This window comes from Patella vulgata, chromosome 8, assembly GCF_932274485.2.
Source record: "Patella vulgata chromosome 8, xgPatVulg1.2, whole genome shotgun sequence".
NCBI lineage: Eukaryota > Metazoa > Mollusca > Gastropoda > Patellidae > Patella > Patella vulgata.
The window spans coordinates 17545075-17561157 of record NC_065886.2 but is presented as its reverse complement, the minus strand read 5'-3'; the positions used below and the strand labels follow the sequence as shown (position 1 = coordinate 17561157).

Genomic DNA, 16083 nt, shown 5'->3' with positions numbered 1-16083 from the left:
GGAATATATTGTACTCTCTGTCTTTGCTTATTACTCAATCTCATTTGATTTGTCCTGTGTTTTAGTGTGTAGTTTTCTTGCCTTATTGATTTTGGGGAATTCTGTTTGATTGTGTGGTTTATTGTCAGTTATATGAAACTGAAGTTGTTTTTTAAATTTATTTAGGAAATCTAAATCACAGCCTAATCTTTGTACAGAAGATGATACTCTGTTAGTGCCACAAGATTTTACTACAGCTATGGAAGAGGTATAAATATTATAATTATCGGTTTGCTTTTATTTTAGTGAATAAAACTGGTTTATTTCAGGTTAAGGCTCCAGTAAATCTTTATCCTTGTCCTGTCCAACTATACAAACTTTCCATTTCCACATGGAAATGGCAGTAAATCCCCAAATCCCAGACTATGTAATTGTCTGGAAAACCATATCTATCTACTTGCCAATATAACTTGTACAACTGAAGAATGAAATTTCCTAAATGAGTTGCTTAACCCTGTTAAGCTAATTTAGTGGTTGTTACCAAATACCTCAATATTTTGATTTGAGATTTTCAAACACTTTTGGACGATTTCCACACTTAAAGTCTCTTTTGGTAACACAAGTGTCCTGTGAAAAATATGGACTTTTCCTTTAGTATGCCATAGTTGATATTGAAATCCGACCTCAATATAATGATCAGTACATGCTGTATTAGTGATTAACAGGGCACACCAAACCATTGATCCAATTAGGTATAAATAGTGGGTGTAATGCCCAGGACAGATTATGCTTACTTATTCTAGATCTCCTACCACTTCTCTCATTTTAAGAGTTCTCATAGCTAATCATGTTTTGTTGTTTCCTGCTTTTTCAGAAAAAATTTGTTTTGTCTAATTTGTGTTTTTTATTTTTAGTTTAATCATTAATAGCAAACTGACTGATAAATGTAAATTTCTAAGCCAAGTTCAGTTGATCATTGACTGTTAAAATACATTTCCTGTTTCATAAAACCTTGAAAAGTCTTTACATCGTGTGGTAACTGCTATCCTTGAAAGTCTTTTAGTTCAGTTCAAGGGAGCCAGAGTGTCTGAGTGAGTAGGACGTTGGGTCGCTAACCTGGATGTCAATGAGTAGTGCAGGACAGAGGGTCTGGCAAGAAACAATGTATAGTCGTTCAGATGGGACAAAAAAGCGAGATCCCATGTACACATTGGAATGCAAGTAAAAGATTCCTTGGCAGTTGAAATTCGATATAAGAGTATGCTGTAGCGCTGCTGTCTGGGCAAAATTTCCCCCATAGCATGCTGTTTTGCGTATGCCCGTCTTCATTCTCCCAGTCAGTACAGAACAGTAGGACGTTAAACCCTATTTCACTTCATTTCATTTCCTATCATTCTGACTCTAACTTGAAAATCCCCTTTAATTTAACCTGAAGTAAAATATTTGGATTGTACTTGGAGTTGAATTATTGTATTATAAGTTATGTTGTTTTTGAATTGTAGATACAAGAACAGAAAGCTCAGATAAAAGAGATCCGATTACGTAAAGCATTAGGTGAAAAGGAAATTTCAATAGTCAAAACTACACCACTATTTACTGAAGCAGAAGAAGAGGTTAAATAATGTTTATTTATTTAAAACAATTGCATTGAGGATCATACCTTATTGAAATGTTAAAAGTAAAATTTTATTATTGAAGTAAAATATTTACATGATGCAAGAGCTAAATCTGCCTATTGCAGGTCTTTCTTTGGGCCTGAAATGTTATAACTATTAATTAGACATTTATTAACATGAAAAGACCTTAATCAACTCTCGATGCCATTTTATGTGTCGGATTTTCAATGGATTTGAATTTCGATCTACTGCTCAACGTTCATTGAGACTAATCGAGACTATGTTTTTTATCGTACTGACTTTAGTAATGATGATCGAGGCTATGCCTAAAATTCAATCGCTAATATCTCGGTTCAGTGTGGAGTAATTTGACTGAAATTTTTAGCATATTCCCTTTACATTATTTAGTTTTTAACTATTACAGTAAGAACTGCCAGCTCTTTATCTAATCTTCCATAATGTATCTTTAAGATCGTTCATATATTTCAAAATTGAAATTAATATGCTCTATTTTAATGGATTGACTGTTATTATTATGCAGTTAACACAACTGAAAAGGCCTTCATGTGGAATGGGCTGACTTGTACGTAAAGGATAGCACAGTTTTTATTATTATTATAGTTATAGTTATCTAAGGAGATAATTAAAGATGGCCGTGTAAAATCAATAGAAACCAGTGTAAACTTAATTGATCATAACTAGGATAGAATTGATCGATTTGTAAACAGTTTGGCATCATAGATTTAAAATGGCTTAAATATGACTTTAGCTAGTGAAAGATGGGTGCACACAACCTGATGATGGTTTAATTTATGGACGCAAATAAAAAACAAGGATTGGACTCCAACCGTATATATGTAGATCCATTGTCAAGTTTAGATTAATTCCTTTTAAAAGATAAGAATATAATATTAAGTGGCTCTTTATTTTGTTGTTATTTTGTGTTTGTATTTTGTAGGATGAGTTTTATGGAGATGAGATAGAAATTGAAGTACCAATGATAACATTTCCTCAAAAAGGTCAGTTGCAAATTTGAAAAAAATAATTTCACAAATAAAATTTATGGTTTCTTCTGTAGAACATATAATAGGCCTATCCTATAATTAGAAAAATCACATCCCCAAAATAAGGGCCATATACCAAACATTTTGTAGACTCTTATGAATTTTGTAGCGAAATGAATTTACTATGATAAAATAAGAATGGAATTCTGTTTCAAAATAATCATCCAATATTAAAAAGACATTTCCTCTTTAATCTTAGTAAATAATGAAATTGTTGATTTGATTCAATTTGATTTGAGAGATGAATATTGTTGATAATATTTTTGATAATATTGTTCATGATATTTTTGATGATATTTTTGATAATATTTTTGATGATATTTTTGATATTATTGTTGACGATATTTTTGATAATATTGTTGATGATATTTTTGACAATATTGTTGATGAGTGTTGATTTTTTTATTTAATAGAACATAAATTAACTCCAGCAGAATTAGCTCTAGAAGCAGGACGTAATTATGTTGTTCTTCCAAAACAGAAGTAAGTAAACAAACATAACTATGTTATTATCAAACTGAATATGATTCAATGCCTGGCAACCTATCTTTGCAATTTAATGTTCATCTCAATCTGTGGGGAAAGACAGAAACTATTTTGAAATTATGCAGTCTTAAATAAAAATTTAATAAAAATTTGTGAATATTCTCAAAGTGTAATGAAATTTAAAATAAATTTGTTGTGTATTAGAATGATTTTTGTTTTTTTAGGAAGAAAATAGAAGTACCAGTAGACATGAAAAGATTGGAAGAAATTGAATCTTTTCTAACTAAGAAACCTAACACTTTATCACGATCTTCATCTTTTCCTAATATACCAAGAGTTATAGAGAGAGAACTTCGTGTACCACAGTAAGTATCATTTAATATTCAATACATTCATTCATAATGGCATTATTTGGTCACTTTAGGGTAACGATGCATGATTTGCATTTTGCAGAAAATATCAAATTTCTAATGGCTTATTCCATGCTAATATGTACCTAGATAAATTATTTAGCATTTAATCAAGAAAAGAAAATTAAAATACCAATGCTAGATATTCTCCCAACTTGGATTCAATTGGATTTAAAACAGGGCTGATCAATTTGGTTTGAAGCAATTAAAGATGGTGGCCATCTTGTTACCTAGGGAGCAGCAATGGAATTTTCAATTCGTCATATTTTTATAATATTTTTACTGGAATTGAACCATTTTTAGACTGATAATCCTATTAGAGATTCAACTTTCACAATATTGTAGTTTTCAAGGGATTCTATAGAGCTAAAATCATACATAGTCTTTAGAATTAGAATTTATTTTTGTTCTGGTAATTCATTTCATTAACATCAATTATATTTAAGAAAGTGTATTGGACCTTGATTAACTGACATCATATTTGCTTATATTTACAATAATGAAGATTCCTGACAAATCTTTAATCTTTCAGACATATTAGAACAGAAATAAGAAGTAGTAAACCTAATTTACTGGACTTTGAAGAATTTAAACAGAAAGGTGAAATAAGGTAAGTCACACCATATGTTGTTCAACTTTCAAAGTAATCTTATTTGAATCTTCAAAGATACCTGATACATGTTATATATATTGGTTATAAAAGGCAGGTTACCGCGTGTGATGTAGATAATAAGGTCTGTCATCGAGTAAAGTGGTGTGGTTTCAATTTTCACGCTTGTATGTGACCTGTCGAACCTCATGCTCTGGTTTCCTCCTACTGCTGAAGACGCCATACACAAGTGAATTATTGAAATGAAATTGAACCATGTGTTGCTCCCAAAATGGTCTGGACGTTAAACCCTATTTCTCTGTCTACCATTATTGACATGGTATTGACTATGAATACTGGTGTTTTTGTCGTTGGGATTACATACTGGTACATCACTTAGAACCTTGTAAATAATGTTTATTACACTATGATCTGTGAGCTCGTAGTAGAAAAGGAGACTCAAGAGATTTTTGCTGACGACCAGAATTGATGCAGTTTCTGCATAAAGAATGTTGCAGATCCTGATAATTTTCTTTTCATGATCAGTAAAGAGCATGCTCATTTTGTGTGTTCCCCCTTTTCCTTTTCTGAACATAATGTTTATTATTTAGTTTATTCAGTAAGTAAGACATACAGAACAAGAATAAGCTGGATATGTATTAGACTTGCTGAACCAGATTTACAGTTGACGATAAAAGCTATGAATATGGTTTAGCAAAATATTGCAGAGATCTGTGGGTATGTGAACAATCACAAGCTATAACGAAAAATAAGACATCTGACCAAAGCTGTTTTCAAAACTGTCTGATTTTGTTTTGTTTTTGTACAGTGGAGATGATGATGAGAGAGAATGGGTAAGAGATATATGGAATACCTGGTTTGATGAACTGTATCCCCCTACTCCGTCTGGTTCAGAAGGAGAGGATGATGACGAAAAGTTACCCCAACTTGATAAACTTACATTACTTAAACCTAAACCACCGAAAGAAGTTAAAAGGTAAGTTTAAAGTTGTATTCCTTTGACTGCTAGGATCGCTACTACTATTCATTCAGGAATATGTAAATGACAATGGGAAATTTGTCATTATCATATATTTGCTAGTGCAGGAGTAACAACGATTTAATTGATGAGCAACACAAAATATTGGTTAAAAACAAACTTTTTTATTTCCATTATTAGTTCCTGTAACAGCTATGTATACACATAATAGCAAAATTGAAATGAAATGAGGTTTAACGTCCTACTGTTCTGCTCCGAACTGGGCTAATGAAGACGGGCATACGCCATACAGTGTGCTATGAGGGAAATTTTGCCTGGACAGCGGCATTACGGCCTACTCTTATATCGAATTCCAACTGTCAAGGGAACTTTTACGTGCACGCCAATGAGTACACAGGACCTCGGTTTTACCACCCATCCGAACGACTAGACAGCTGTCCTTGTCATGCCCTCTGTCCTGCATCACTGACAAGGGTGAACCACGCCGGGAAATCTGGATGAACTTTCTCGGCCAATGCAGGGATCGAACACCCAACCTCCAGGCTAGCGAGCAAGCATCTTACCCACTTAGCTACCATGGCTCCCGTTTATTAAATGCTGAATACAATGATGAATACTATCTTGGTGAAAGATTAAATAATATGATTGAACTTACTTCAATGATATATTTCCTAAATTTGGTAAAGGGTGATGTTATTTTGCAGACGACCGTCTATACAGAGTGTATTATCTGATATTGATGCTTTACAACCTGTAGAAGATACGGAAGAAAACACTGAAATATTAAATGTAAGTTAATGTTAAAGGGACTATCCCGATTTGAACAGAGTCTCAAAAATAAAAGTCCGAGTACGTATGGAATTTAAGCGCCAAAATATGGAGGAATGGTGTATTTATCCTGTCTCAAAATTTCAGCGCAAAATATTGAGTTGTTTGGATGTGAACGTCAAAAATGCTTATCCGGACACGTAACCCTTTTAAGATTTTCGGTGAATTTTATCTTTGGGTAACCTGATAATCGATTCCCGTTCCTTTAGAGGTCTATACAGTGAATGACCCACATGCTGTACTTGTTAACGAAAGATACATTTCACCTACAGGTTATTTTTATTAAAAAAAAAGTCTGTAAATTCTTGAATATTCTGTAGACCAGAGGGACACCGGTCTCGATTTCCAGATGAAGACTGACGGGTTTACGTTGTTTGAAAATGTATCACAAATATTGAGTCAGTTGCTTGGCCCTTAGGTAGAGGATTTTAAGGGATTTTAACACAAAAATAAGCAGTTTTATTCTCCAAAATATTATTGGGATTGGCCCATTAAAGGCATAATATGTCCATCCATACACAATAAAAAATGTAGTCTTGTTGAAAAAGGTATATTGCTTCTAATCAGTCAGTCTTAATGCAAGTAATTGTCATTCAAGATCCCACATTTCTATTGATTTTATGGCCTCATCATTTTCAGTCTTAGAATGTCAGTATGCTCCGGAAGAATAACTTATTACCATCTATGAACACCCAGGTCAAGATGACGTCTATTCCAAATATTTTTATTTAATCATCTAGATTACTATCTTAAGTACACCTTCCATCCATTACTTTTGTTAAATTTCAATAAGGAAAATTACTATTAGCAGTTGGAGAACTGGCCACTCGCATGGTGGGCGTTACAGCATCACAGCATCATGTTCAGAAAGGGATAAATGTTACATTTATTAATGTTAGTTATTTACATCATAAATGTTGACATATTTTCAACTCATACTTTTGTAAATACTGAATGGAATTGAACCATTTTGGGGCTGATATTCCTTTCACAATATAATGTAGTTTGCCTTATAAATCTCACCAACGACCAACAGAGACTTTAAAGGGAGAATAACACTCTTGCTGGCTTGAAAGCTCCAGAAAATAAAAATATCTCTATCTAAGTAGTAGATGTTTAAGTGTCCTACCTGTTGTGTAAATTATCCATTACATCCTATTTTACTTGTCCAGAGGGTTCGAAAATATTTTTAAATCGAAGTTTCATTTGAAAAGGTTTACGTTAGACGTTTCAAACCATTATGTTGAATTTTTCAAAATGTTTAAATAAGGTGTGTTAAGATGAAATTTGTATCATCAATTAATTGAAATATCCTAAAATAGTACAATTTGTTAACCAGAATAAAGATTGGGACATATTATTCAGTTACAACAAGAGTGGTATTGAGCCTTTAAGTAATAATCTCTAGATTGAACTAAACTCTGTGTGTTTTTTGTGACAATCGGTATATCGATAGAGAAAATACAGCCTTTTGAATTGTAAGAATTATGATTTTGATCAGATTAAACAATCTATGTTTATATTGGTGTTTTTTTGTAGATTTTACGTGAAGAGATAGATAAAGTTACTCAGATTATTGAAGCCAGTGATAAACCAACAGCATATGATCTTTGTCGTAGAGGTGCTTTATATAGAAAGGTTCGTACAATTTTATCATCACAATGTTGCATGATCAATTCTTTTTGGGTCTTGCTCTTTTCCCATATTCTAGTTTACACCGTTATACTTGGGTTCCGTTGACGGAGTTGAGCTAGTGCAAGGTAAAATTAATGTAGCACTAAAATTTTCAAGACAAAACACAGGATATCTATGTTGAAAACTTGACCTGTATACGTTACAAAACTTTGTTATTAAACAACAGAGAAGTAGTTATATCCATATATACCTTGTGTTGTGTTTTGTTGTGAATATTTAGCAGTACTAAAATTGCATGTTACAATGTAAATCATGAAGATTTATTTTCCATTTAATATTTTCAGATTGGACAGTTAAAGAAAGCTGCCAATGATTTGAATAAGTAAGTAATATATAAGTTATAACTTACAAAGACTAATATTATTAATGGTCCATAAAGGCCATATAAAAAAATACTATGTTTCTCCAATACTCCCACATCACTTAAAAAGGGTCGCATGACCTATTCTTATTTCGAAAAATGAAAAAATGAAATCAGTCTCATTAATTACAGCACCTAAATATGATGAGATAAATCCAATGTCTTGTTTATGAAAAGTCATTTAGAACAGTAGTGATTCTTTGACCAAATAACAAATAAAACTCAAAAATACCCCCCCCCCCCCCCATCAGATTTCTGAAACGATTTTCTGAGAACCTGAATATTTATTTTGTATGGCTTAATATATGAAGAGTCCAGGGGAAGAACGATCTAAGTCACATTTTTGTTGTTTCGAATAAAATGCAAAACAGACTTTTGGACGAGAATATTTGACTCGAACAGAACAACGAGTGGGTTTAATTACAACTTCAAAATGATGTTTAACACGAACCATAATTACCAGTACAACTGACTTCAACTTTTCAGGCAAATTAAGGTTAAATAAAGGGTACGATGGACTTGTATTTGTTCGGGAGGCCATTTCAGAAGGGCCTTGGTTCGAAGTGACTCAGATCGTTTTTAACTGAAATTGATTGTTCCACAAAAAGCTTATACAATTTGCTACCAGATGGCGCAATCAACTGGGATTCGTGGAAAAAGTGACTTAGATCGTTCTTCCCCTGGACTCTTCATATGTAAATTGATTTTGTACAATTCATCCATTGTATTTTTGTAGTTTGTATATTTTCACTGTCCCTTTTTTATTCATCAGACTTTCTGCAATCAGGGGTGCTGAACCTTGGCATTCTGAGAAATCTGCGTAACGTTTTCTACCATAAACCCACTTTTTTCATTTCATCTCAATTAATCAAATAATTACATGAATTATCTTCATCTATTACAGATCTATAGAGCTAGAACCATTATTATTAGATGCATATTGGCATCGTCATCTTTTATATATATTACAAGAGAAAAAACAGGCAGCATTAGATGATCTACAGTTTATTATGAAGAAAAACAAACATCATGGTGGGGCTTATAGATCTATGTAAGTATACATAACGCAAAAGAAAACTCCATTTGTGCAGGTGGAAAGGGGTGAACATTCCCATTCTATCAAGTTAGCATTTAATAATCGTCAGTGGAACCTACTTTTTGTTGTGCTTCAAGCCTTTTCCCACCACAACCCCAATTTTCAAAATCTGTCATGCTCATATATAATTCTAAAGACTGATATCCACAGACTGCTAGGTCGAAGTTAGCTTTATCACTGTTACTTTTTGGACATATTCCAAGCATGACAAGACAACATAGCAGTCTACATGGCAACTTATAGAAAGAAAATGTGCATTGACAGTTTCAATGTTTTCGTTCGTCTGGATCTTTATTTCTACCATAATTAATGGTCTAAACAATTTTTCATTTGATTTACTTTACATTTGAGCAAACTGTACCATACAAATCCTGCAGTTCTGGAAATAAAATCTTGTCCAGGCGACCGGGAGAGAGAGAGAGAAATGGGGATCTAACGTCCACTCACGTACAACCGAGGGATCGAAACTGCCAGGCGACCAGATAACAGGTAGCTCAATCATACTGTGTCCAATACAACGTCAATGTTTTATCATTTGTAAATGACTTTTTAATTATTTTAGGGCTGAGATATATCGTAAACAGGGGGATGTAACCATGGCGATAGTTAATTTTACACAAGCTATTAAATATAATCCCAAAGATCATGAAGCATATTTTCAACGAGCTCAGATGTATGAACAGGTAACAAAAATATTTTATTTAGTCTTTTAATTTAAAATAATTTTGAGAACCATGTTTGACCAAATAAGTAATCGAACACATAATATACACCCAGTGTTAGATTATTTTTAGGTCTTCATTAGTCTGGTTGGTGCAGAAAGTAGGACATTAAACTCCATTCGATATAATTTATATACCATTAAACACGGCTAAATAATCAACACTGCATCTTTCGTTCTTGAATTCAAGGGATCCCTCACATGTACACCATTTCACTCATTGATCATTTCATGATATTCAAACTCATTACAAATGTTACAAGCTTACTAACCCTAACATCCAGAATTGTGTAGTCTGTTGAAAGTAGAATTAATTAAATAAAACATGGCTCAGTTTTACTGACTAACTATGGATTGACGACTCTCTCTGATAATGCAGAGATCATGAAACTAATTTGGACAAAGACTGTATTTTGTCAAATATTTATATTTGAATTGATTAAGATAGACCTAGACTTTACAAACAGTTTTGTCTTTCAATTGCCAATTTATTTCTCAAAATAATTTTTCCAGAGAGGAGAGGTATTATTAGCGTTAGAAGATTATGCAACAACTAAAAAGATCATGCCAACCAGGACGGATGCCATCATGAAACATGGTCTTTATTATTTTGAACATGAGTAAGTTTTATTGATATCATTCTGTCAGGGTAGAATCTGTCTTAAGAGTCTTAATGGCAGATAATAAGACATCTGCATCGCAGCATAGGGAGAGTGGTCTGTATGCTGTAAACAACGGTTTTCCACCATGAGCCCCATGAATAAAGGAGCTAAATGTTGCTTTGTTTTCAAATGATTAAACAGAAGTCAGTTTGTTTACTGAATGTCCACAAACAATATTTAATATATCACAACATTGGCTCTATCTTTTAACAAAGACAGATTGAAATCACACAAATCAATAAAAACCAACAAAATCGATAAATTTATTATTGACCCAAATTTAAAAGGTCTACCCAATACCCATTTCAAGTTTTCGGCAAAATCTGATATCATTTTCAGATACGAAATTTCGTCCTATTATGGAGACAATATTTTATTCAATATAATTACATTTAACCATACAAGTGTACAGTCTAAAGGATATGAAAAGAGGCAAAATGGTTATGCATATCGATTCCTGCCAGTTCTCTGATATTAATTCTTGTACCGTAATTAAAATTAAAGGTGTGATGATGAAGCTAAGTTTACTAGATCTGGTAAAGCTTATATCCCAATTAACTTTCCTATAGAAAAAAGGTATCATGTTGTATTACAGTTCAACAGTTTCTTTGTTTGCATGTTATTTTTAAAATTATCTATTTTTTGGGGGGTTGTAGTTATTTCATTTCATAAATATTTTGTTATATTTTGACTTCTTAAGGTTATGAATTTTTCTGGAACCATTTGTTCAAGCAAAACTTAACGTGAAAGGGTATTTAAAAGAACTTGAGTTTAAAAAGAATCAAAATCAAGGCTATATAAAACAACTTTTTTTCGAAACAATGTATTTTGACAAAAGCAATCTGATTTAGAAGACAAAATCAATTTAGATGTTTTGTGCAGAAACGTCATCAGTAAAAATAGAGAAAGTAGTTTCTATTTTTTATTTTGAATTTATGTTTATTTTCAGGAATCCAAACTGGAACAATGCTATCAATGATTTTACAGATTTATTACGAGTCGATTCATTAAACGCTACAGCTAGATTATATCGTGGACGAGCCTACGCTAAACTAGGTCAATGGATACCAGCGGTACAAGATTTATCAGCAGCCATCCATCTTGATCCACACAACTGGCAAGCTTTTTATCATAGAGCTTGTATTATTAGAAAGTAAGATTATATGATATTTATAAGTTCTATATATGCTGGTTTGATTCAGGTGTATTAATTTGATATATTCTCTTGTTGTTGCATCACAGGTTTCAAACATTGACCTTTGAAAGGTTAAATTTATAGCTGTGAAATTAAGAGTGGTTTTTGAGAAGTGTTTTTTATTAACAAATTGATTAATTTCCTCTCCTTAATCAAATTTGTTATACATGAAATAAATATAGGGTTTAGCATTCTACTTCTCTGCTCCAACCAGACTCATTTTTCTTGAACAGTTTCACTACAGCCTGCTCTTATTTCAAATTCGGGGGGTTGGATGGCTGAATGGTTAGCACCTGCACGCTCTATCATAAGGCCTGTCATTGAGTCAACTGGCAAGGTTTCGAATCCCAGGTTGTACATGACAAGGAGTAGGGTCACCTGTCCAACCTCGTGGGTTTTCTCTGGGTCCTCCGGTTTCCTCCCACTGCTAAAGACCCCTATGCGCAAGCGAATTATTGAAATAAAATTAAACCATACATTAGTCCCAAAATGACCTAGTTTGTGTCGAGTGGACGTTAAACCCCATTTCTCTCTCTCTCTTTATTTCAAATTCAAACTGTCAAGGGTTCTTTTATGTGGATGCCAAACGACTAGACACCACTCCTGACATACTTTTTCAGACAACATTGGGTTGAAACCGGGACCCTATTTGTTATATTTGTTTGAATGAAAACTATATAGAATTATCATTTTTTATTTAAAACCAGCTAGAAGATCTACTTTATTTTTGTAGATCAAATCCTGAAAGAGCATTACAGGATTATAGTGTATCTTTATTATTAGAAGATTCTGAAGATAATTTATTATCTTTCATGCATAGAGGTATATTATATGATGAACTAGGCAGGTAAGACTATAAACTATATATTGTCATTAGTTATACCATTTACCTTCATTGTTATTATCCCTCCATCATTAAATGAAAATTATCATATTTCTTACTTAGCATGTAATGAAAATGAATTATCTCCTCTTTAGTCTTCATGGAGCTGCTTCCCCTGACTCACTTTGCCATAGGGTTAGAGCTAAAAGCTAAGGCCCATTGCAGATTTCATCATAGGTAACAAGATGTAAATAGGGTTAGGGCTAGGGCTAATCCTAAACTACAGTCCTAATCTACAATAAATACTTTTAAGCATTCTTAGTGAAGAAACAGAATGACGTTTAATTGAACCATCCACCTTTGTTTCCCTCTAGAGTAGATTTCATCTCATGACTATTGTCCTATCCTGTATCTTAATGGGAAATAATTCAGGTTTAATCTTTTCGTCTGCATGTTGTCCATTTATTGAAAATGCTATGAGTCATATTGAATTGAATCCTTCAGAACAGTTGTTTAGCTGTCTCAATCTAGTATATTGGAAAGAAACAGAGAAAAATACCGAGGGGAGTGTCTTAGATAATGGCAGGGTGTCAATTGTCTGTCTATTTTGTTGTTACAGACAGGATATTGGTAGACAATTTCCAATTTATCTGAAATCAGTTTTTACTATACATGTATATCCAGACTGCATGGCACATATGTGCAATCTGGCCCATGGTGAGGAAGCATTTTCATCATTTACTTTTAAGTACAAAAAAAAATATAACAGTGCATGTTTTGTTTTTTATATAATTCAGTCCAGAAGATGCTATAGCTGATTTTGAGAGTGTTTTAGCTTTAAATAAAGATATAGCATGTGCTCATGTTTGTCTGGGTTTAATACACATGACAAAGTTTAACAATCATCACAGGTAATACCCAACTCATGTTGGTACTCATATCATTCGCAGATGGGTTGGGCGGTCAAGTGGTCTAGTGTGTTACTTTTCATCATAGAGTCTGTCATTGAGTTGAGTGGCGTGATAAGGAATATGGTCGCCTGCCTAACCTTGTGGGTTTTCCCTGGGTTCTCCAGTTTCCTCCATGTCTAAAACCCCTAGATGCAAGCAAATATTTGAAATAGAATTGTACCACATGTTGGTCAGATGATGCCAAAAGAATAAGAACAGAGATTGTAGAACTGGGGTTGTCCAAAAAATGTCATTACTACTTTACTTTTCGATAGTTCTTTGAATTCCTTTTGGTGTAATTAAACCATTAGTGACTGTCCCTATAATATTTTATTAAAGTTGGTTTGTTTATTTCATATTGTAAAGCTATAGCATTATATTATAATGACCTTGTTATTTCCTATTGTAGAGCTAGAACATTATTTTATAATTACTTTATCTCCTATTGTAGAGCTATAACATTGTATTATAATTACTTTATTTCTGCCGAGTTTTTTTTTTACTTTCTCAACGAGTGTTGATATATTTTGATATCAAAAAAGATGAGTAGGAGATTTTATTTATCACCCAATCTCTTCTTACATGCACAAATAGATAAATATAATTCTTATTTGTAGATTTCACTTTTACTGAACATTACGGCGTAGTGATACATCATTTTTTGACAGCAATTCAACCATTGCAAAGTCCTTTATGTTGACCCAGTGTTTCCATCAAGGTCAATTGCATAACAATAGTTCATTTTTATTTTAAAAAAAGTTACTTTTAATAAGAAATGAACTGTTCTTTGAAAATAAAAAAAAGTAGTTCCTTTTCAACTGACCAATCAGATATCGCAGTAGATTATGAAATATATCACACAAGCGATATCTACTGTAGAATGTATTATTGGGTGATAAAATTACTTTATCTCCTATTGTAGAGCTATAACTTTATATTATAATGACTTTATCTCCTATTGTAGAGCTATAATATTATATTATAATGACTTTATCTCCTATTGTAGAGCTATAACATTATATAATAATCTTTGTTATTTCATATTGTAGAGCTATAATATTATATTATAATCACTTTATTTCCTATTGTAGAACTATAACATTATATTATAATTACTTTATCTCCTATTGTAGAGCTATAAAGAAATTTACAGCAGCAATAAAAGTTGATCCAACTCATCTTAGAGCTTATATATGTCGAGGTGAAGCTTATCATAAAATACATGAGGTATATTATAATTATTGATATATTGGAGGAAAGTCAGCATCATATATTTGAACACATCTTATTATAGTCCAGTATATTCTATGAACACATTTTACATGTCTTCTGAACATCTATAGAGGGTCTACTCATCTATTGTCTAAAATATGAATGACTTATACCTTAGTAAATTGATGAATTAGTGAATTCCAACCTCTGACATTGATTCACCATTTATTGTGTTGTAAATATACATTGTATTTTGTTGATCCACAAAAGAAAAAAAATCATTGAGTATTTGTAACTGTTGTAATGCTATAATTGATCATATCATTTGACCGTTTTAATTTATACTTTAGTTAACGTTAGCAATCAGAGATTTTACACGAGCTATTCATCTTCGACCTGATATACAACATTATTATATGTATAGGGTGAGTTTTATATGCCTACATTTTACACCGACATTGTTATTAAATCTTGTTAGAACATTATATTTAAGCTGCAATTATTTATACCTATCTTTCTGAAATTTATATTTTCTGTCCTATTGAAAGAATGGACTCTAATGATTTTCAACCATTTTCAGTAATAACATGCAGAGTTATTCCCCTTTGTTACAAAATCTTGTTAGCACCATAATTTCCATAATTATGATCTAAGAGTTGTTTACCACATAACAGCTCGGACAAAATTTCGACCATGATACATGTCAGATTGCTCATGTTGGTATGAGGATTAAGCCTAACAATAGTGTTGAAAATCGGATCGAGATTTTTTGTGATCCGAATACTTTTGTTGGCTATCCGAATACTATTCGGATAATTCAGAGACGTGAAATTCTTGAACAAAATTACATCAAAAGTTCATATACATGTGCCGGTACTCATAATTTCTTACTTGTTTCAATGTTTATGAGTGTCTGTGTATGCCGAGTATGAAATCGTACTTTTGATTTGCAAATTGTTTGAGCCGCGAAGAAAAAAACATGCCTACCTTTAGCCGTAATTATTACAACTATCTATGATATCCCCAAAAATTAATGAGGTGAAGAAATTTGTATAGTACAACTACTCCTGTAATCCGCACCCTCCCACTTATCATTTTGCTCAATCAACACGAATGAAAAAAGTAAAATAAAAACGTGCCATTTATCCCGCCAAGTTCGTTTGCCTCATTCTGATAATCTACTACTATTGAACCAATCAGTGAGTGGGAATATACGTGACCTATATAAGTTATAAATAAATTTCATTGCGGGAAGTCAAAACACAGTCTAAACTCGTATGCCGTAAACTTGCGCAGGGAATGAATGAATATTTTTTTTTATTTAGACTACTGTTTTCATTCCGCTGCATTAATAATTTTATTAGTTACTATCACTAAATAATACGCATAATGTTGA

General features: G+C 32.5%; 1 protein-coding gene across 1 annotated transcript in view; it reads left to right on the top strand.

Annotated features, from left to right (window-relative positions):
• LOC126830016 (uncharacterized) overlaps positions 1-16083 on the top strand; it is a 45674-nt gene that overhangs the window by 16562 nt on the left and 13029 nt on the right. Inside the window, exons 20-37 of the mRNA XM_050560219.1 lie at positions 166-247; positions 1482-1592; positions 2554-2614; positions 3073-3142; positions 3370-3510; positions 4088-4165; positions 4974-5141; positions 5849-5933; positions 7512-7610; positions 7952-7989; positions 8933-9079; positions 9687-9807; positions 10359-10465; positions 11457-11660; positions 12436-12549; positions 13323-13436; positions 14609-14702; positions 15038-15112. Of these exons, the coding sequence (XP_050416176.1) occupies positions 166-247; positions 1482-1592; positions 2554-2614; positions 3073-3142; positions 3370-3510; positions 4088-4165; positions 4974-5141; positions 5849-5933; positions 7512-7610; positions 7952-7989; positions 8933-9079; positions 9687-9807; positions 10359-10465; positions 11457-11660; positions 12436-12549; positions 13323-13436; positions 14609-14702; positions 15038-15112 (1909 nt within the window). The remainder of the gene's footprint in view (positions 1-165; positions 248-1481; positions 1593-2553; positions 2615-3072; positions 3143-3369; positions 3511-4087; positions 4166-4973; positions 5142-5848; positions 5934-7511; positions 7611-7951; positions 7990-8932; positions 9080-9686; positions 9808-10358; positions 10466-11456; positions 11661-12435; positions 12550-13322; positions 13437-14608; positions 14703-15037; positions 15113-16083) is intronic.